General features: G+C 32.6%; 1 protein-coding gene across 13 annotated transcripts in view; it reads left to right on the forward strand.

The window, feature by feature from the left end:
* CDC42BPA (CDC42 binding protein kinase alpha) overlaps positions 1 to 24,511 on the forward strand; it is a 303,926-nt gene that overhangs the window by 201,109 nt on the left and 78,306 nt on the right. For 10 of the 13 annotated variants that reach the window (XM_057507866.1, XM_036918400.2, XM_036918401.2 and 7 more), the window contains exons 13-16: positions 2,168 to 2,410; positions 2,661 to 2,771; positions 17,588 to 17,835; positions 20,576 to 20,681. In XM_057507866.1, coding sequence (XP_057363849.1) covers positions 2,168 to 2,410; positions 2,661 to 2,771; positions 17,588 to 17,835; positions 20,576 to 20,681 — 708 coding nt within the window. The remainder of the gene's footprint in view (positions 1 to 2,167; positions 2,411 to 2,660; positions 2,772 to 17,587; positions 17,836 to 20,575; positions 20,682 to 24,511) is intronic. The other 3 variants (XM_036918407.2, XM_036918411.2, XM_036918412.2) reach the window with 1 other exon arrangement.

Here is a 24,511-nt window from a genome sequence, read left to right on the forward strand (position 1 = left end):
TTCAATATGCTTGATAGAATGTGTTCCCAGTATTGGGTACAAGCTCTTATATATGAGGCTTGTTAATTAAGCGTTTCAAATTTTTATTGTCATTATTTTTTTAACTGCTTGGTTTATCTATTAATGATTAAGAAATTCAAATTTCTCACTATGGTGATATATTTGCTGATTTTTCTATGAAGTTCTAGCAATATCTTTCTAATATATTTTTAATCATTCTTATGGAATGCACTGAGGTTTAGAGTTTCATTTCTTCCTAGTGAATTGAGTTTTATCATTGTGTGATGACATTTCCTATCCTTTATAATGCTTTTTCTATTAAAGTCTAGGTTTGTTTCTTAATTTGGCATAGCAAACTGCCTTCAACTGGAGATCTTAGCCCTTCGATATTTATCTGGTTACTAATATATATGGACATGTTTCTGTCACTTTACTTTTTGCTGTTTGTCATGCTTTTTTTATTATGCTTTGGCTCCTTTCTTGATTTAAAAATATTTTAAATGTTACTGATTTTTAAAACACATGTAACATAAAATTTACCATTATAACCATTTTTAGAGTGTAGAGTTAGTGTAAAGTACATGCATATTGATAGTCTCCAGAATTCATCTTGAAAATTTTTTCTTGATTTTTAATTGAGGTTTTTTGTTATTGTTGTTGTTGTTCCTGTTTTACTTGCTGCTTATTCTAGCAGTTCTAATAGTTACTCTTGATTTTCTCATATACATTTAATAAAGTCTAAATTTAATCTCTTAAACCAGTCCTTCCATAAAATTTTAGGACCTTTAACTCTGTCACCTGTTCCCAACTTCTGTGCTGTTTTTGACCAATATTTTAGTTAAAGCCTTTTTGTTTACTGTACAGATGAGACATTTTATAATACAATCTTACGTGTATGTTTGTTTACATTCACATTTATTTTTACCAATTTTTTAGCCCTTGATTTCCCTTTCATTAGACCTTCAAAAACCATTTTTCTTTTTCTGAAATAAATCTTTAGAGGTTCCTGTAGTGCAGATCTGATTGTTTTTTATATGAATCTCATTATTTTAGTCTCATACTTGAAAAATAATGTTTCTGGATATATAATTATAATTATTTTCTCATCTCTCTAAAAATATTTTCCTGTTTCTGTTGTTACTTCTTAAATGTCTACTCCAGTTATCTTTTTCTTTCTTTCTTTCTTTTTGAGGATGGAGACTAGGTGACTTGTCTTTTTTTTCCTCTGACTTCTTTTAAGGACTTTAATATTTATTTGGTGTTATACTTTACTTTTTTTTAGGTTTCTGGGTTTGAGTTTCTTTTTACTTTTCTTCATAAATGTAGATATTCCTATATTGGATTCATGTCATTAATTTTAACACTGGTATTTTTCATTTCTAAATATTCTATGAAGTTTTTAAATAAATCTGGTCATTTTTTAATAGTCTTTTGCCGATTTCCTTTTACTACTTCAAACATTTCAACATAGCCATTTTATGTTGGTATATGATAATTCTAATATCCAAGTACAGTTGGGGTCTATTTTTATTATTTCTGTTTTTGCTTATGGTTGTTTGTTCTTTGGGTTGTGGGGATCTATGGTGTGAGCTCACATTTGCATGCTCTTTAAAAAAACAGATTTCTAGAGGCTTTTTTCCTGGAAGAAGACTTGCATGTCCTTTTGCTGGGAGGCAGGTCCTACTGACCTGAGTCTGCTTTAGCCCCTCCAGGTTCTTCTTTAACAGGAAGTTTAGCTTTTCCTCCTTGCTTCTGGCCTAAGGGTGTGGTGGCTACATCAAGAGCAATCCTTGTTTTTATTATTCGTAATAATTCAAGTTAATTTTTTTTTAATCTCAAAAATATCCATTAAATTTCACAAAATCTTTATTTTGGCTATCATATTTTATAGTTCTATACTCTTTATTTACTTGTAGAAACTAAGATTCTAGAAGGTTAAATCATCAGTTCTTCTGCAGTTTAACATCTTAGCCTAAGGAACTGAGAGTATGAACAGGGCATCATGCTCTTAATATCTGTTCAGAAGTAGATGGTAAGATATTTCTTTTAATTTGTCTTGAGGTGAATAATTTTGGCTCTTCTTGTCTTCATGATAGCTACTTTGATGGCCACATTTGGTACTTAGATTGCAGAATTGGTAACTTATATTCTTTTTATAAAACTGTAGGAACTAGTCCAGGCTAGTGAGCGATTAAAAAACCAATCCAAAGAGCTGAAAGACGCACACTGTCAGAGGAAACTGGCCATGCAGGAATTCATGGAGATCAATGAGCGGCTAACAGAATTGCACACCCAAAAACAGAAACTTGCTCGCCATGTCCGAGATAAGGAAGAAGAGGTGGACCTGGTGATGCAAAAAGTTGAGAGCTTAAGGCAAGAACTGCGCAGAACAGAAAGAGCCAAAAAAGAGGTTAGTAGTCAGGCAAATTTTGTAGTATCCATGGGATAGTGATTAAAGTTGCTTTTTCAGACTAGTGCAATAATATATATTTCATTCTTTAATTTTTGAAAAAAGTTTTTTTTAGTTCAGTTATGTTATTTAATATGATTTCAACATTTGAGTTATGTTCCTATTACAAGGCAAATTTCCATGGGGAAAAACATTTCATTAGAAAAACAGTTATAACCATGAAATCTGCCTTTTTCATTTTATTTTAAAGCTGGAAGTTCATACAGAAACTGTAGCTGCTGAAGCATCTAAAGACAGGAAACTGCGTGAACAAAGTGAGCACTATTCTAAGCAACTGGAAAATGAATTGGAGGGACTGAAGGTATCATTTGATTTCATTTTTTTTCAAGTTTAGAATTAATTTTCCTCTCTTTAATAGTGGTGCTAGTTTATGTATTCTCTTTGGGGTAGAGTAAAAAAAGTACCTATCCTTCAAATCTAGTATTCTTAATTCTCATTCTTATGAAGTCAAACTCCTAATCATGCTGGACAGAAAGGGAAGATTATGTTCAGTGGGGAGGAAACATGGATCAAGAAAGAGTTGAAGTATTTATGAAGGGCTGCACACCTGGACAAGATGTATTGGTAATCTGCATGGGAGGCATGCTTAGATATCCAGACCCTCTGCCTTGTAGATGACTTAGGAGAGTCTCAGAGCTAGCTTTGCAGATATGAGATGATAATGGACATGGGCTAATGCATCAGCAGAAATGCTTAGCAAGGGAAATCCGTGTGCGAGCTCTAGAGTTGGACTACCTGGTTTTAACTCCTAAACTCAGCAGTTACTAGCTATGTAATGCTGAACAAAACAGTTAACATCTTTGCACCTTAATCTTCTCATCTGTAAAACCTTATCTCATTAGTTTATGTAAAGAGAACATACATATGTATGTAAGCTGACACACTGTAAGTGCTTAATGACTATTGGCTATAATAACAATATAATGTATTATTAGAGTAATAATTATACTCTGGGTATGATGTCTGCCTTTTCTTCCCTCTAATCTTTGCATATCCCATTTCCTCTGTACCGACTGCCAGCCCCCACCTCCTCCCAACTCCTTGCATAACTATATGCCTTAGTCTGATGTCTTATTCATCCAGCAAATACAGTAATCAAGTTGAATGTCATCTCAGGAAGACTGAACATTCCTTATTCTTTGCTGCTATAGATTTTTGTTAATAACTTCAGCATAGCTCTTAATTGTAATTATTTCTTTGCAAAAGTTCTCTCCACCTAAGCTGTGACCTAGCTTAGTGAAAACACAGACCATATTACCAACCTGGCATAGGACCAGATATTTGATATTTGTTGAATAAATGTGTTAAATCAATGACTGAATTATGTGGTAGGTTTGGTTAGAACTTGCTTTTGCTCTATTGAATATCAGCAATTGTGAATAAGGTTTCTCTGCTGTAAATATAAACATAAACTATAGATTTTATCTCTTTTGTTTTGGGGATTGGTTTGTTTTTTGATTCATCATGCTTGCACATTCTGTTATCTTTCCAAAATAGAGGTGTTGCTTCTATGTATGCCTAAACTTCTAGAGTAGTATTAGAGTATAGAAGTCATTATGTTACCATCTCAAAAAATTTTATTGAGTAATGGATAAGAATTATAAAGTATAAACTGAAAGAAATCTTAAGAGATGATTTGCATTTGAGGAAATTTAGACACAGAAAACTATGTACTTATAAGTGACAGAGTGCAATTTAAACCCAGCTTTTCTCTCAGTACCATTTTTCATCCAGTAGTTTGTTTTGTTTGTTTTGTTTTCCTGTAGTAAATACTGCTGTAGTAAAAACTTTAATCACTTGTATTTACTTACTGATCAAACACTCATAATATCTTGTATCATTTGTAAGTTTGGGATAATAGTGGAACTACCAAATAAATAAGTTAATGCATTTAAAATGCTTCACCCAGGGCCTGGCACAAAGTAAAGGCTCAATCAGTGTTAACTGTGATGATTATCATACTACCATTTCTATAGGATATCTTCTAAAAGTGGAATTTCTTGGTTTAAAGATATGTTCATTATTGAAACCTGTTTTGACCATTCTAAAAGGTTGTAGGAATCTTCATTCCATTAAGAATATTTTCAATAGAATTGAAGGTAGAAATAGTTAGAAAATGAAATACCCTACTTCAATAATGGATAGAACATATATAGACAGAAAATGAATAAAGATATAAAAGTCGTGAACAAGACTGTAACCAACTGGACCTAAGAGACATGTAGATCCCTCACCCAACAAGAGCAGAATATACATTCTTCTCAAGTGCACATGGTACATTCTCCAAGATAGACCAGGTGTTAGGCCATAAAACAACTCTCAATAAGTGTAAAAAGATTGAAGTCATACAAACTATCTTCTCCAGCAAAATGGAACAAACTTAGTAATCAATAACATAAGGAAAACTGGAATATTTAAAAATATGTGGAAACTAAACAAGGCACTTTAATGACCAGTGAGTCAAAGCAGAAATCACAAGGGAAATTAGAAAATACCTAGAGATGAAGCAAATGAGAACACCACGTGTGATTCTATGGAGGCACTGCTCAGAGGGATGTTTATAGCTATAAAAGTTAATACTAGTTAATTAAAAAAAGAAAGATCTCAAATCAGTAACATAACTTTTTTATCTTATGGAACTAGGAAAAGAAGAGCAAAGGAAACTCGAATAGCAAAAGGAAGGAAATAATGAAGATTAGAACAGGGTTAAATAAAATGAGATTAGAAAATTATAAGAACAATGAATGAAATCAAAAGTTGATTCTTTGAAATATCAACAAAATTGACAAAGCTTTAGCTAGACTGATAGAGAGCAAAAGAGGAAACAAATAACTAACATGAGAAATGACATCACTGTCATCAGGAAGCAAAACGATTGTAAGAGAATACCATGAACAAGTCTGTGTCTACAAAACAGATAACCTAGATGAAATGGACAAATTCTGTAAACACACAAATCACCCAGACTGACTCAGGACAAAATAGAAGATCTCAACAGACCTATAGGAAGAGAAGAGATGAAATCAGTAAGAAACCTCCTGACAAAGAAAAGTCCAGGATCAGATGGCTTTACTCATGAATTGAACCAAACATTTAAATAATTAACAGCAATCCCCCTTGAACTCTTAAAATGAATATAAGAGTAGGGAATACTTCCTAAGTCATTCTATAAGGTCAGCATTGCCCTACTATCAAAGCCATGTTAAATACATCACAAGAAAAAAAATTATAGATCAATATTCCTAATGAATATAGATGCATAAATCCTCAGCAGAACACTAGCAAACTAAATCCAAAACCATATTAAAGAGATTATACACCATGATAAAGTGGGTTTTATCCCGTGAATATAAAGGTGGTTCATTATAAGAAAATAAGTCAATGTAATACATGCATTAACAAAACCTACAGGGAAAAAAAAAAACACATGATCTTAATTGATGCATGTAAGTCATTTCACAAAACCCAACATCCTTTCATGATGAAAACTCTCAGAAAACTAGGACTAAAAGGGAACATACTCTACATGATAAAAGGCATTTATGAAAAACAATAATGGATAGAACATATATAGACAGAAAATGAATAAAGATATAAAAGTCGCGAACAAGACTTTAACCAACTGGACCTAAGAGACATGTAGAACCCTCACCCAACAAGAGCAGAATACACATTCTTCTCAAGTGCACATGGTACATTCTCCAAGATAGACCAGGTGTTAGGCCATAAAACATACTAATGGTGAATGACTGAAAACTTTCTAAGTTTAGGAATGAGACAAAGATGCCCATTTTAACCACTGCTATTTAACATTATACTGGAGGTTCTAGCCAGAGGAATTAAACAAGAAAAATAAATAAAAAACATCCAAATTGGAAAGGAAAAATCTATTCACAGGTCACATGTCCCAATATATAAAGAACCCCCAAGAATATTACAGTTCATACCTGGCATGTAAGAAGCCTAGAAGTCACCACTTCTCTCTAAGAACAAGTAAAAAGATGAATAAATTGAAAAATCAACAGCTGTTCTTAGATATATAAGAAATGTTACATCACAGGACAAACCGCTACCCCCAGATTTGGAGACACCAATAGGCAAATACTGAGAATCACAACTTACCAGAGCAGAAGCCTTTGTAGATATTAGTACCAGTGTAGGGAAACCTGAACTGTAATGGGAAAATTGCTGGAGGCTCAGTGTGGACAAAACTCCCAAGGAACTTAAGTCATCAGGTGGCCTCCCACACTTCTGTGAGTTTTACCTCTGGGAGCTCTACCAGTTTCTCCCACTTAATGTCAGAAAAATCCCCTTGTGCTAACAGGAGGGGGAACTGTTTTGAAATATGCTAGAGCATTCTTTTCTTAACAAGGTCTGCCCTCAGGAGAAACTCTTCAGCCAGAGCTTTACTTGCTGGGGTTATATTAGAGCCTGACAGACTTGAGTAAAAGGAAACACCTTACCCCAGCCTACTATAACCATCCGTCCAAACCAAGAGGGTTAAAGCTAACAAGATTGTCAGAAGTTTACAGTCCAGAGGCACAGGCTCAGAGGTATAGAGGTATATAGTCCAGAGGTGTAGTCTTAGGACTATAGAAAATGTCCTGTCCGCCCATAACTTACCATCATAACACTAAAAGTCCTAAAAACAGTTCCTTTTGCCTAGGAAATCATGTCCACCTATTAACAAAATATTGTAAGACATTCTGAAAGGCAAAAACAGAGTTGGAAGAGATAGAGCAAGCATCAGAACCAGACTCAGATATGGCAGGGATGTTGAAATTATCAGATTGGGAATTTAAAACAACCGTGATTGATATGCTAAGGACTCTAGTAAATAAAATGGACAGCATGGAAGAATAAATGGGCATTGTAAGCAGAGAGAGATGGAAATTCTAAGACAGAATCAAAAAATATAATATATGAAAAACACTGTAACAGAAATAAAGAATGTATGGGCTAATTAGTACACTGGACACAGCTGAGGACAGAATCTCTGAGCTTGAGGATATCTAAATAGAAACTGCCAAAACTGAAAATCATAGTAAAAAAAAGTCTAAATAAATAAATAAATAAAGCAGAATAGAATATCCAAGTACTGAGGAACAAGTACAAAAGTTGTAAGATATATATAATGGGAATACCAGAAGGAGAAGAAAGAGAAAGGAACAGAAATATTGAAAACAATAATACCTTAGAATTACCCCCAAATTAGTATCAGACAGCAAACTACAGATCCAAGAATCTTAGAGAACACCAAGCAGGATGAGTGCCCAAAAGATTACACCTAGACATACTATTTTCAAACTACAGAAAGTCAAAGATAATGAAAAGTCTTGAAAGAAGCCAGAGAGAAAAACACTTGTAGAGGATATAAGATAAGAATGTAATTTCTTCTCAAAACCTATGCAACAAGATGACAGTGGAGTGAAGTATTTAAAGTGTCGAGAGAAAAAAACACCAACATAAAATTTTGTAATTATCCTTTAAAACTGAAGGAGAAATGAAAACTTCCTAAACAAAAATTGAGGGAATCTTTTGACAGTAAAGCTACCATGCAAGAAATGTTAAAAGAAATGCTCTAGAGAGAAGGAAAAAGATACAGTTCAGAAACTTGGATCTAAAGGAAAGAAAGAGCATCATGGAAAGAAAAAGTGAAGGTAAGGTCAATAAAAACTTTTATTTTTCCTTAATCTAGTAGTCTGTTCAAAATAATAGCAATGTATTCAAGTATGTATATCATATACATACACACATATACATATGCTTTCTTGCTTATATAGAACTGAAATTAAAGACAGCAATTACACAAGTGATGGAAGGGAGATACTAGGATTATTTCATTTTAAGGTAGTTTCAATGTATGAAGTGGTAGAGCATTATTTGAAAGTGAACTTGGATTGTTGGCAAATGGATATTGCAAACAATAGGACAACTACAAAAAAAAGTATAACTCATAAACTCAGAGCAGAGAGAAAATAGAATCATATAAAATACTTAATTGAAACCAGGAAAGACAGAAAAGAAGTGGAAGACAAAAATAGGAACAAAGAACAAGGCAACAAAGAGAACACAGTAATTATAGAAGATATTAATCCAAAAATACCAGCAACAATTAATGGTTTAAGTACACCAATTACTAAACAGTTTGTGCCAGATTATATCAAAAAACAATATCCAACTATTTGTTGCCCAAAAACCCACTGTAAATATAGAGGCACATATAGATTAAAAGTAAATGGATGAAGAAAGATATATCATGCTAACACTAATCAGAGGAAAGTGGAATATATTAATTTCAGACTAGAATTCAGAGTAAGGAAAATTTTTAGGAGTAAAGAAGGGCATTACATAATGATAAGAGTCAGTTCTCTAAGAAGCCATAACATTACTTAATGTGCACATATTGTAATTTCTTTCAAAAATAGATGATCTCTTTTTTTCTTAATTATCCCAGCTAGAAGCTCATCAACTTTGTTGATCTTTTCACAGAATAAGCATGATTTCATTCATTTTTTTCTATTGGTTTCCTGCTTTCAATTTATTGATTTATGCTCTAATTTAATTACTTAATGTGCAGCATCAAAGTGCACGAGGAAAAAACGAATAGAACTGCAAGGAAAAATAGATAAATCTGCTATTGGATTAGAAAGTTCAACCCATTCTGAAGCTCACATTGGAAGATTCATCAGGATAGACCACATTCTTGGCCATAAAACAAACCTTAACAAATTCTTAACAAGTTTAAAAGAATAGAAAACATACATGGCTCTCACACCACAGTGGAATCAGGCTAGCTGTTAGTAACAGATAGCTGGAAAAATGCCAAAATACTTGGAAATTAAGCAACACACTTCTAACTAACACATGGATCAAAGAAAATATCTCAAGAAATTAAAAAATATTCTGAACTAAATGAAAATAATACAACTTATCAAAATGTATGGGATACAGTAAAAGCAGTGCTTACAGGGAAATTTATAGCATTGAATGCATATAGTAGAAAAGAAGAAAGGTCTAAAATTAATCATCTTAGCTTCTACCTTAGAAGTAAACAGAAGAAACGAAATAATAAAAATTAGAGCAGAAATCAATAAATTGAAAGCAAGAAACCAATAGAAAAAAATGAATGAAATCATGCTTATTCTTTGAAAAGATCAGTAAAGTTGATGAGCTTTTAGCTGGGCTAATTAAGAAAAAAAGAGATCCTTCATCTATTTTTAAGAGAAATTACATTAACAATCCTCCTGGCATTAAACTATTCTTAACATTCTAGAAATCAGTTGCTTGTAGAATTTCAATACAGCAATGGATTATAGTTGTTAACACCTTATTAACAATTTTTATTAAATTTATATTGAAATGAGTCTGTGGTTTCATTATTTGTATGCTGGTTTGGTCAGTCTTTGTTTCAGGGTTATGTTATTTTTTATATAAAGGGAGGCTTTCTTTATTTTCTCTGCTCATAGAAGTAAACTCTTGAAATCTGAAAGAATTCTCCTATAATACATTCTTTATTATATAGTAGCTTTTCAGTGCTTTATTTTACTGTTGATTTGTTTGGAGACAGTTTGTTCCACCTGAATTTTTCCACTAAAAATGTCTTTCCAATATTTTAAAATATACAGAGTTGAATTTATAAATTTAATTACTTACCTGGGCATTTGAGAAGGGAAATTACCTGTAGATAATAGCTTATATCATTTCATATCCTTTAAATTTCCTTGACACTGTAGTTCCTCCTTAAAATGTTCTATTTTCTGTAGTAAATCTTTTTGCAAAGAATATGGCTAATCTGTGTTTTATATGCTGTTCTTCCTGCTATATTTTTCACTCTTTTATTATAACATAAAAAGCAGAAAAAAAAGAAGACACTATTAATATCAGAAGTGAAAGAGGGACATCACTACACATCCCATGTACATTAAGGATAATAAATACTATGAGCAGCTGAATGCCCACAAGTTTGATAACCTAGAAATGGACCGATTCCTTGAAAGACACAAGCTGCCAAAACCCACACCAGAAGAAATAAATAATCTGAAAAGGCTTCTATTTAAGAAATTAAACCAATAATTAATAACCTTCCAGAACAATAAGCAACAGAACCAGATGTGTTCACTGGTGAATTCAACCAAACATTTAAAGAAGAAGTCACTGCAATTCTCTACAATCTCTTTCAGCAGATAGACGCAGAAGGAATACTTCCTAACTCATTCTATGACATGCATCAAACTAATTCTGAAACCCGACAAAGACATTACAAGATAAGAAAGCTACAGACCAACGTATCTCATAGACATAGATTCCAAAACCCTCAACAAATATTGAAAATATTCAAACTGAATCAACAACATATATTAAGAATTTTGCACCAGGACCAAGTGGTATTTTTATCCATTATGCAAGGCTGGCTCAGCATTTGAAAATCAATTAATTTCATGCATTACATCAACAAACCAAAAAAATAAAAGCCAGACAATAATACCCATAGATACAGAAAAGCATCTGACAGAATCCAACACCCATTCATGATTTAAAAAACAAAAAAAGCTCGATAAATCAGTAATAGCAGGAAACTTCCTCAAACCAATAAAGAATATATCTACCAAAACACCTATGACTAATATCATACTTATTGGGGAGAAATTTGACACTTACCCACTAAAATCAGGAGCAAAGCATTTCTTATCACTACCTCTCAACATTGTGCTGCATGTACTAGCTAATGCAGTAAGATACGAAAATGAAATAAAAGGTATACAGACTGGGAAGGAAGAAACTGTCTTAGTCTACAAATGACATGATCATTTATATAGAGAATTTAAAAGTTGGCAGAAGAATTCTATCAACTTTTGAGATTTAAAACGCAATATTTTTAACATTACCATCCATAGCAATGAAATACTTAGGTATAAATATAACAAAATATGCACAAGGTCTACATGGGGGAACAGCAAACTCTTAAGAAATCAAAGAAGAACTAAATAAATGGAGAGATATTCCCTGTTCATGGATAGGAAGTCCCAACATTGTCAAGATGTCAATTTTTCCTATCTTGTTCTACAGATTTAATGCAATCCCAGTCAAAATCCCAGCAGGTTCTTTTGTGGATATCAACAAACTAAACATAAAATTACAGGAACAGGCAAAAAACCCGGAATAGCCAATACAATATTGAAGGAAAAGAACAGTTGGAAGACTGACAATACCTGACTTCAAGACCTACTACAAAGCTGCAGTAATCAGTCAAGACAGTGAATATGGGCAAAAACATATACAGATAAATAATCTTGACAAGGGGCAAAGGCAATGCAATGAAGCAAAAATTATCTTTTTAGCAAGTGGTGCTGAAACAACTAGACTTCTATAAACAAACAAAGAATCTAGACACAGACCTTACATCCTTCACAAAAATTAACTCAAAGTAGGTCACAGACCTAAATGTAAAGCTGTAACACTCCTAGAAGATAACATAGGAGAAATCCTAGATAACTTTTGGTATGGTGATGACTTTATACATATAGCACCAAAGACACAACCCATGAAACAAAAATTGATATGCTAGACTTTATTGAAATAAAAGATTTCTGCTTTGCAAAAGACATTGCCGAGAGAATGAAAAGGCAAGGCACCAACTGTGAGAAAATATAGACATATCTGATAAAAGACTATTACCCAGAATATACAAAGAACTCTTAAAACTCAGTAATAACAAACAGCCCCAGGGTTGCAAAATCAACATACAGTATTTAGTTGTGTTCCTGTATGCCAACAATGAACAATTTGCAAAGAAAATTAAAAGAGTGGTTCCAGTTATAATAACAGCAAAATGAAGAACAAAATGCCTTGGAATAAATTTAACCAAAAACGTTAACAACTTGTGCCCTGAAAATTACAACATTGCTGAAAGCAATTAAAGGAGACTGAAATAAATGGAAAGATATCCCTAGTTTATGGGATAGGAAGACTTTTAATAGTTTAGATGACATGTAACCCAAAATGATAGGTTCAGTGCGATCCCTATTAAAATTCCAATAAAAATCCCTATTAAAATACAGAAGTGGAAAATACCATTCTCAAATTCATATGGAATTGCTGTGGCCCAAAATAGCCAAACAATATTGAAAAAGAAGGACAAAGTTGGAGAATTTACTCTTCCCAATTTCAAAACTTAGTATGAAGTTACAGTAGTAAAAAGAGTGTGGTACTGGCATAAGAATGGAAATGTAAACCACTGTGGTAGAAGTAAGAGTCAAGAAATGAAGTCATGCGTCTTTGGCCAAAAGGTTTTTTTACATAGGTACTAAATCCATTCAGTGAGGAAAGAATAGTCCCTTCAACTCATATGCAAGGACAACTGGATTTCGACGTGCAAATGAATGGACTCCAACTCGTACCATTAAAAAAAAAAGCTCAAAATGTATCAACAACCTAAATATAAAAGCTACAACCATAAAACTCTTGGAAGAAAAACTGTAGGGTATACCATCATATACCATCATGACCTTATCTTAGGTTTAGCAATTAATTCTTAGATAATGATACTGAAAGCATAAGCAAAAAGAAAAAATTGATAAATTTGACTTCATCAAAATAAAAACTTGTGTGCATTGCATCAAAGGACATTTTTAAGAAAGTGTAAACTAAAGAATGGAAGAAATTATTTGCAGAACAAATAATTTTTGTTCAGAAGTGGAAAAAAGGTTTTGATATCTGGAATATATAAGTAACTCCTATAATTCAATAATGTAAAAACAAACTACCCAGTCAAAAATGGACAAATAACTTGAATAGGCATTTCTCCAAAGAAGATAAATTAATAGCCAATAAATCCCCCTCATGAAAAAGTATTCAACATCATTAATCATTAAGGAAATTAAGTTAAAACCACAAGATACCACTCTATACCTACTGGGATGACAAAAATTTTTTAAAGAAGGGAAGAAAGAGTTTGATGATGTGAAATGTTGTTTGATGATGAGAAGGTAAACATAACGTTATCATATGACCCAGCAATTCACCTCCTAGGTATATACCCAAAAGAATTGTAAACAGGAACTCAAATAGATACTTGTACATCATATGACCCAGCAATTCACCTCCTAGGTATATACCCAAAAGAATTGTAAACAGGAACTCAAATAGATACTTGTACACCAGTATTGACTGAAACAGTATTACAATAACTAAAAAGTAGCAACAACCCAAGGGTTCATCAACAGATGGAGAAATAAAATGTGGCATGTACATGCAATGGAATACATAAAAAGATGAAATTGTGATACATACTCCAACAAATGTATGATTCTACTTATATGAAATATCTGAAATAGGCAAATTCATTGAGATAGAAAGTAAAATGGTGGTTAGAGCTTTGCAGGAAGGGGGAAATGGGGAGTTATTCCTTAATGGTTACAGAATTTCTCTTTGGGATGATGAAAATGTTTTGGAAATATGTAGTGACAATGGTTGTACAACATTGGGATATAACTAATACCACTGAATCGTACACTTAAAATGGTAAAATGGCAAAATTTGTTATACATATATATATATAGATATATATAGATAGATAGATAGATTACCACTTTTAAAAATAATTGACAATATACCAAAAACTATTGAATTGTACACTTTAAATTGTGAATAGTATGGTACATGAACTGTATCTCAATAAGGCTACTTTAAAAAAATACTTCTCAATTTTTGTGATTATATGCCATAGGAACTTTTTTTTTACCTTGTATTGTTTTAGTTTACCCTGTATTGTATTAGTTTGCTAGGTCTACTTTTACAGATTACCAGAAACTGGGTAGCTTATAAAACAGGAATTATGGCAGCAAGAAGTCCAAAGTCAAAGTGTTGGCAGGATTCAATACTTGAATTTTGGAGGGACATAGTTCAATTAAAACATAAATTTTCACTTAACAGTGTGACATAAGGATTTACACATTATAAATTGTCACAAACATAATATTAATGATTATAGAAGGATATCCGCTTATCCAAATTCCTATTAAATATTTATTTTTTGCTTCTATAATGTAATTACCCTGAATACCTTTATACACTGCTTTTTTGGTGCCATTTTCTTAGCACAGATATCTAGAAAGAAAATTGTCAGATCATTTTAAAGTACTTGATACATGCCACAAATCTTTGCAAGTATGAGAAGCATTTCTTGCTTTTTTAGTAAACTTTTTTTAAATCATATTTTCTCTTTGTTAATTATCTAAGTCATTTGCCCATTCAATTTTGTAGCCTTAATGTTTTTTTGATCAATTCAGATAAACTCTTTGTGTAGTAAAAATTGTACTTTTTAAAATATTTTCTGTACTTATTTCACCAGTTTATCATTTGCTCTTTAATTTTAGTTTTGTTTATCTTTCAAATTGTAGATTTGTTTTTATTTTCCTTGACATTTCTTCTACTGCTTCAAAGCATGACTTGTCCTTTTTTCAGAGTTTGCTGACTATATAATTCTGCATTTTCCTGTATATTTCTATTGGGTTTAAAAATATTTCACTATAATTCATTTAGGATTTGTTTTGCTAAATATACGTATGTATGAGAATCACTTTGTTCTTTTATTGCTAGCTGCTGGTTCCAATTTCATTAAGTAGTCACTGCCTTCCTCAGTGATCGACGATATCTTCATGTGCTGAATTAAACTACTTTGGAGTGGAGGTTGTATTACTCAGTACTTTATCAAAGATTTGTCATATATTTAATATCTGAAAACAATATTTTCCTCTTCCCCTATTTACTCTTCTTCCTTTGGTATTTTTTACCAATCTATTTTTGCCTACATAGTAGAAACATTTATACCTACCCTCCACCCCTGCACTACCTCCCACATTAAAAAAAAGGTTTTCTACTAAATTTGCAAGGAATGTAATTTGAGAAATATTGAATACATGTACATTTAATCTTTCTTGTTAAGTATTTGGTATTTTTCTACATTGTTTCATCTTCTTTTATATGTTTCGAAAAAACTTGTAGTTTTTCATATAATGCAAATTATCCGGTATATTTTTCCTCATTTGTGTGTATTCATTTCTGGTGATTTTTGTTTGAATGTTTTTGCTAATAACAATGAAATTTACTATGTTTTCTTATTGCTTATTCTACTATATACAAGTATTAGATTTGTGTTTATATGCAGTTTTACTCAACTTTGTCAATTCTAAAACTTTTCAATTGATTCATTTGCATTTTCTGGGTAAACAGTTACAGTAAATGGAAATTATAATGATTTTATCATTTTTCTTTACAACTTTCATTTCTTTTAACTATTTCACATATTACTTAGTCAGGCCATCTAAATCTAGTAAGAGACAGAATGGGAGGTACCCTTTTTGCTGTTATTATTCCTGAATGTATGTATGTACTTCTAGTGTTTCACCAGGAGGTATTATTTTGTCTGACAGCTTAGAAATGGACACTTTTTCAGCTAAGAGAATTTCTATACTCCTGTTTTGCTTTGTGTTATTATGGGACTCGAGATAGTGTTGGGACTGTCATCAGATTTTATCAGATACTTTTGGGCAGGAGTGCCTAGTGAGATCATCATATAGATTTATTTTAATTTATTAAAATAATGAAAATTTTCACATTTATTAGTAAATTTGTTAATATTACTTTCAGTACCTACAATAAAACCTATTCTTTTGTGGTAGATTGTTCTTTTTTTACATAAGGTTTAATTTTATTCATCAGCGTTTTATCTGTTTTACATCCTTATCAGTAAGTGACATGAATCTATAATTTTTTGGTGTTATCTTTGTTAGGATTTGATAGGGTAATTTTGCCTTGAAACTTATAGTACATGCAGATATCCCAACTAACATACTAAACAGAACAGCCAGCCAAAAGTGTTCCTCAGATTTAAAAAATGGAAGTGTAGTGTAGGTAAGCAGTTAGTGCTGCATGTCGGGTTAGCCATCATTTTCATGGAGATGCGTAACAGCAAAAATCCAACTGTGAAGCGGCTTTAGCCGGTTTCAGCAGAGCACTGCTTGCAGGTTGCCTCGGAAACTACTGGACAGTCTGGGTCTTGGATATGGTAGGCATTTCATAAGTAGTTTTTGAATGACTTATTAAATATTACAGTTGATACCCCAGAGACATTTCTCAGGCTCACGCTGATAACTTTGGTTTCTTTTTTTTAATTACATACCTCAAATGTGAAGAAGCCACATAGTTTGCCTTTGACTTTAAATCAGCTCTACTGTTACCGATGTTTCTGCTCTTAATAATGGCTTCAAAAAAGGACACAGTGTCCTCCAGAGCTTGAGTCTTTGTTGTCAGTAAACATAAGCCCTAGATTCTTTGTGCTTTAGAAGTTCTATTATCGATCTCCTGGGAAAATAGATAGCATATAACAAAGTAATTGACAGCTTTCAAAGTTCAGTAAAGCTTACAGTTTTAATCTCTGTATCCTTCTGTTTCCCTTTAGCCAGCACCTGGAAGACCCTTTGGACTTGACATGTTCCTTTCTCCCTTATTACTGAGAGTATATTTCATCCTTATTTCTAAAAACATGGCTTTTAACCAAATTTCTCCTCTTTAATGCCTTACCTAAATACAAAAGAGACCTGTCATTTTTTTTCTAGAGTAGATATGAAGATGTTAAACTAGACCTTTGCTCTTTCTCTCTAGACCATACAGAATTCCCCTTTTCTTTTCATATAGTTTAGCTCTACCATCCTCTCCCCAATTTAATCTTTTAAAGATATAAATGCACTTATAACCTTTTATTAGTTCCACATCAGAAACAGGATGCAGTTTGATTCAACAAAATGTGTATATATTAGGAATGTAAATGTGAAATAAATAATTATGTAAGCACCAGCAGAAATTACAGATAAATGTATAATCTTGAGTTGAAGGCTATAAAAAACAGCAATAAGGGAATATACACTGAGAAAAATATTCCCAACATATGGCAGACAAAAGGTTCACAGTCTTAATAAGAAAGTATTATTTTTATGTGATAATATACAAAAATAAAATTCAGTTATATGGACAGTCTTTTATATTTTAGAAAGAAGTTATTACTTAATATTTTATTATTCTTACAGATTAACCAATCTTCTGTTATTACTTCCATAGCAAAAACAAATTAGTTACTCACCAGGGGTATGTAGCATAGAACATCAGCAAGAGATAACCAAGCTAAAGACTGATTTGGAAAAGAAGAGTATCTTTTATGAAGAAGAATTGTCTAAAAGAGAAGGTATACATGCAAATGAAATAAAAAATCTGAAGAAAGAACTGCATGATTCAGAAGGCCAGCAACTTGCTCTCAACAAAGAAATTATGATTTTAAAGGACAAATTGGAAAAAAACAGGAGAGAGAGGTAAGAATTAAGCTGTTTACTCCTCTAATGAATATTTACCAAGTGCCTACTGTGCTAGGGATGGCAGATACAGATCAATAAACATATCCAAGTCCTTAGGGAGACCAAAGTCAAGACTAGTAAATAGAAAGTTACAATACAGCAAAATAGAAAACACATGAATTAGTACATATATGAGGAAAAGTGTAGGAGCACCTGTAACTTTGATAGAACAAAAGGTAACTTTGGTGTGTCTGGGTTTTTTGGACACAACTATTTCTAAATTAACAATGAAGAAATAAGAAATATACAGCTGTCAAAGAGTGTCCATGTGGAGATAGCAGAATGCACCAAGATCTAGAGGAAAGGGGGAGCATGGCACATTCAGAAAATGAAACTTTTATGGTGGAAGCATAAAAAGGAAGCTGAGAGACTGAGAACCAAGCTGCAAAGGAAAATAGAGGCAAGATTGCAGAGTGTGAGGGACTTGGACTTCATGTTAAGGCCATTGAAGGGAAGTGAGATTGTTTCTGGAAGATCACCTTTGCTGCTGTGTGGAGAGTGGGTTGCAGACTACAGATGGGAATCCAGCTGTGAGAGCAACTGTAGTGGGTGGGACTTATGTAGTGATAGCAGAGATGGATGGGTTGAGGATATGAAAGTTCTTCTGGGAAGTCCAAGCATGGAGAACATAGTGATCAGAAATGGGGAGCAGAAGAAATTACCAGTGGTACTCAGGTTTCTAGATTTTAGGCAACTGAATATATATATGTTATTGTCATTCTCAACTTACACTGGAGGCATAAGTATATCCAATTTGATATACTTCATTCAAACTTCATTTGATATAACGTTCATTCAACAAAAATGTTTAAAATCTACTGTGTACAAAGCACTGTGTAGGCCCTGGGAACATGACAGTGAACCGACAGCATATCTGTGTCCTTATGGAGCATCCCTTTGGTTAGGGTGAAAGACTATACAACAATGAGTAAAACATAGACTATATTAGCCAATGGTAAGTGCCAAAACAACAAATAAGGCAGAGGATGGGGCTATGAAGCATTAGGAGTGAGGATTGAATTACATACATAGTATGGCCAGGAAAAGTTATACTGAGAAGGTGACTTCTCAGTGAAGATGTAAAGTGGGGACGTCTCTGTTCAGAGGTATGAGAAGAACATTGTACACAGAAAACAAGTTTGTTAAAAAATAATGAGAAGGCAAAACTATGAAAAAGTAAGAGATTTATGGTTGCCAGGAATTGGGAGAGGGAGGGAGGAACAGGCAGAGCACAGAGGATTTTAAGGGCAGTGAAAATATTCTGTATGCTGCTATCATCATGGAAGGACTGACAGTTGGAGAGTGCACAGAGACAGCTAGAAAGAAGTCAGAGATGTAGGCTGAAAATCAGGAGAGTCAATGTACTGCTGAAGCCAAGGGAGGAACACATCTCAGGAAGGACTGGACAGCACTTGATTGGATGCTGTAACATGACAGTAATGAATTTGGAGACAATGGTGTTTTTGAATGGTGCTGGTGGCAGAAGCCAGATTTTGGTGTGGTAACAAGAAAGTGGATACAGCAGACTCTTTGAAGACTTCAAGGTGTTATGGGTGAGCAGAAAGTCAAGGAAAGTGGAAAATGAGGTGTAGGGTTTAGGGGAGAGTTTGTTTTGTTTTAGTATGGGAGAAACTTAAGCTTTCTTTGATGCTAATAGGAAAAGACAAGAATGGTTTTTCATAGAAATTTTATTCAATTCATTCATGTACATATTTTTCTGAAAGAAGGTTTCTTTGTAATTTTTCATGTTTGTTATTTGGGGTTGTTTCTGAATCAAGAAAAATTGTTAACTAAATTCACATTTTGATTATAGATAATAAAGAAAGTGGCACATTTGCTTTGATGGGTGTATGATGGGTTATTTTTTGGAACTTATCATTTAAATTATAATTTTCTTTATATTCAATGATTTATTGATGTAAGGGGTTTTTAAGATTATGTTCTTAAAATCAGCCACTATTACGTTCTTTGTTGACTTGGTAGCAATTATATGAAATTACTCAGAACTGATCCACATTGAATTTAATTTGTTTCATCAAACTGCCATAGACAAAAGCCACTTTATCTACATTTCAACTGTTTGAAAACTGATTTCCCTTTCTCCCCTAGAAGGTTTTTAAAGGGTCTGTTAGAAGTGTGTTTACCTCTAATATTTAACATTAAACATTACCTCTAAGGGCAAATAAATAAGCCTCACAGTGTTGAATTTGTTGTATTCATATGAATGTGTGTGTAGATAAGTAGGTACTTAGGTAAGAAGGAACAAGGAAAGGAAGGAAGGGCTGAGCATATTGAGAGAACTGTTGCAAATTTAATGGAGAATTTCTGGGCAATCTAGAGCTGCTATAAAGAATCATACTGTGGTCCATATGCCTCCTCTCTGCCTAACCTCCTTGTCTTTCCATACTTTATAATATATACATAACCAAATACAGTGAGCACAGTCAGGGACCTAGGACCTACAAACCACAGATGTCTTAGATTTTCAAATGAAAAATAAGGTAGATGTTATTGAAAATCTATTTGTTAATTAAAAGGAAGTGATTATAACTTAGTTTTAAGGGAAAAGATTGGGACTTGGAACAATCAAAACATAGGAGACTTTTCAAAACAAAGCATATGCTACAGTAACCAATCTGGGATACCGTTATTATATCTTCAATTCATTTTTTTCCTCTTATGTTTTTAATTGTGTTAGTCAAAGTGAAAGGGAAGAATTTGAAAATGAGTTCAAACAACAGTACGAACGAGAAAAAGTGTTGTTAACTGAGGAAAATAAAAAACTGACAAGTGAACTCGATAAGGTGAGTGATTTAATCTTATTTATAGTCATTGAGTACATGTTAAGGATTCAGCACTGTGATAGAAATCGTGGATATAATTTTGTATTTGGTGCACATTTTTGGTTTAATATTCTTCCTTATGCATACCTTCCTATACCGTACTGGCAGTTTTTCATTATATCAATCTGCACAAGATTATTCTGGAGACAGGATGTTGCTTATCTCATCTTTTCTTTGTCCCAAGTATTTTTTTAGTGTCTATTAGTTATTTCACTTCCCCATATTTTCTCTTTTCCTTCATATTCACTACTTACTCTATTATGGCAGTTTAAGTTAAGGCTGGACCCTGGCAAGAGCATGTTCATGCAAGAGCATGAACAAGTAAGTCAAACTGTAGAAGTTTTGACAATATGATGTGATAATCATGATGGAGAACTGATAATAATTAGAAATAATACCATTAGTTAGTAGGTAAGAATCCAAGAAAACCAACTCTGCCTAAACTGTGTAGCTTGAATAAAGCAAAACCATAGATTAGACTTAGAAGTGGCCAGATTTATGAACAAAATTTCAAATAAAGGATTGTTTTTCCATTTAGTATCTCAGATTTCTTGAACTGCCATCATTCTGCATTTCTTGTGTTAGCTCTTAACAAACAGCTGTAAAAATCCTAATACTAATGAGAAGTCTTAATAATTTTATTTACATTTAATGTTTGGATAATTGTGTTTTATAATGATTTCTAGGATTTTCCTCCAATAAAAGCATTGTGTTCAATTATTATTCAGTTATTCCAATAGCAGATTCAAAGATCATGACTAAATAATCATAAAAGAGAGACTCTATGTTCTATCTTGGTTTTCCACTGTGTTCCATATATCTTTTCTTATTACTTTCCCCATGATTAGCTTTCTTAACATTTTTAAAATGACTTGGCTTGTGTGGTTGAAAACTACCTGAGAAAGAACTCTGTTACTTCGTTTTGTGAAGTCTTGTAGAGCTGACATACACACTGTGGAAAGTGGCCAAATAGTAGTATAAATGGATTTTTTAAACTATGTTTGTATAAATATTATCATATAACCATTAGTTATTTCCACTAAAATAAATTTGACAATATTTGAACTTTATCCAAATGGGCCACATAGTTGTTATTTCATATGTTTGACTAATAAGACTATAAAATTAAACATCATTTCTGTCTACAAGATAGAATTTTAAGATTGTTTAAGAATTCCTTGAGGTAAGAAATATAATTGAACACTAGAAGGCCTCTTCATGTAGTTTCTAAGCCAAGTACTTAGTAAAAGATGATATTATAGTTCAAAAAAAGTTGTACTGGGAAATAATCAAATTGAATTAGATCAAATCTTATATTCACCACTTGGTTTTATTTCATTATTAACCAAAAAGGTTTGCCAAGTTTACCAAAAATACGTACTTACGGATAACTTTTAAACAATACTCTTGATTCTGGTGTGACCTGAAGGATAAAAATAAAAGCCTATCTCCTAAGTTTATAAAAATAAAACATTACCTTTCCTGGCTAAATTGAAAGATCTGGCAAAGAATATGACTAGAACTTTGAGAGCAAATTCATATGTAGCAAGTATTTAGTGACTGGTGACAAGGAAATATTTTTTCCTAGAGAAATAGGGAAGCATCTAGGGTCTCTGCTTCCATTTGAACCTCTTCTCTATTTTTGTTCCTTTCACTCAGCTTTGCTTCTCTCTCTACTTAACTCTTAGTCCACCTAACTGCACATCTTTGATGTTTCTGTTTACTCATTTTCTGGTTTGGTTTGAATTGGGTGTTTTCCTCAAGAGGCATAACCAGAGAAGCTTGGTATACCAGTTACTCCATTGGGAGCTGGCTTGAAGGGAAGGGAATTACTTCTTAACAGAATTTCTGATAGAGAAGCCGAAAAGCAGTTCTGTTCATTTCAAAATTTAAATAACTAATAGAGTCTCACATTCACATTTTTAAACTCCACAGTAAAAATTTAAAGGAAATAGAAAAAAAGTTTGATATTTTTCAGAAGTCTGTGAATTCTACTTTTTACTAAAAGACAACTTACTCTAAATAAATTAGCCAGGAAGTGAAAGTAATTGGTTTCTAGTAAAAAAAAAAAGACATATCATTTGTATCTTGTTTTTAAGTTATTATTTTACAAAAAAAGCAAAATTACAAAACAATGTGGAAAATATTCAGTGTGAAATTTACCCATGATCTTAGCACCACAAACAGCTCTTTTGATTTTATATGTTCCTTTCCCAATTTTGTTTGTGTACATGTTATATTACCTAATCACAGTCATATATACATTCTTTTTTCTAATCTGTCTTCACTTAAAATGTTATGAGGATTTTTCCACATTCTTATGTAGCTTTATAAATTATTATAAACCAGATATGTCGATGTACAAATAGTAAAACCTTTTCATTCCCAAACATGCACAATGAACTAATACATAGGTATTATTTACTTTGTGTAGATTCTCTTTGGAATTACTTTATATAAGTCACCCCTCTCAGTAGCTCTCTGAGGTATACTGTAGTGTTCTCACCATTTTATAGATGAGAAAACTGAGGCAAAAGGAGATAAGTTACTTTCTTAATCAGGAAACTAGAAAGTGAATTGAATTTGAACACAGTCTGACTCCAGAGTCCATGCTTTTTTATTCAGTAATAATGAAAAGATTAACTTTTTCTGGCAAATACTAAACAAATAGATTTAAAACTACTAGTAACTATTTAAACTCTGTGTTTCCTCCTCTTTTTGTAAATCTCCAGCTGAAACGCCAACCACAAATTAGTTGGCAGGTCTGTCAAAGACAATGGTAATTAAAAAAGGATGTGTTGCAGGAATTAGTGAGACATCTGCAAAAAACATTCTCAAAAACACCTGAGACTTCTAGCTATAACATGAAGAGATTGATGAATATCTTTTCAAAGAAAAAAATGTTTCAAAGTGGATACATTTGTCTAAAATGACCATTCACAGCTCTGGGAACTAACCAGAGGAAGACCACTACAAAATACTGCTGAGATAAATTAAGGAATACCTAACCAAATGGAGAGGAATACCATGTTAATGGCTTGGGAGACTCCATATTGATAAGATGGCAGTCTCTCCTAAGTGCTCTATAGATTCAGGGAAATCCCTGTCAGAATTCTGGTAGGCTTTTTTTTAGAATTGACAAGCTTATCCTTAAATTTATATGGGAATGCAAAAGATTTATTATAGCCAAAATATTTGGGGAGGAAAGAACAAAAGTTGGAGGATTAACACTTCAGAATTTTGAAACTTAACTGTAAATCAAGAGTATAGTACTGACATAATGGAACGGAGTAAAGAGTCCAAAAGTAACCCTCGTATTTATGGTCGGTTGATTTTCAGCAAAGTGCCAAGGAAGTTCAATGGGAGAAGGATAATCTTTTCAACAAGTGGTACTGAAGCAATTGGATATCCATATGCAAAAAAAATTAACTTAGATCCTTACCTCATACCATATACAAAAATTAGCTCAAAGTGGATCGTGAATTGAAATATAAGAGGTAATCATAAGAGAAAATCTTCACGAGTTGGCATTCATCAAACATTTCATAGATATGACATTAAAAGCAAAACCTATGAGAGAAAAATAGTGATAAATTGGACTTCATCAAAATTTAAAAATAACATTAAGAAAATGGAAACAGATGAAGAGGAAGCATTTGCAAATCACCTATCTGGTAGAAATACTTGCATATCACTTACCTGATAGAAAACCTGTTTTCAGAAGATATGAAGAATTCTTGAAACTGAATAAAAACTACAAACAATGAAAAAAATGGGGGAAAATTTGAATA

Source organism: Manis pentadactyla, chromosome 9 (genome assembly GCF_030020395.1).
Source record: "Manis pentadactyla isolate mManPen7 chromosome 9, mManPen7.hap1, whole genome shotgun sequence".
Lineage (NCBI taxonomy): Eukaryota > Metazoa > Chordata > Mammalia > Pholidota > Manidae > Manis > Manis pentadactyla.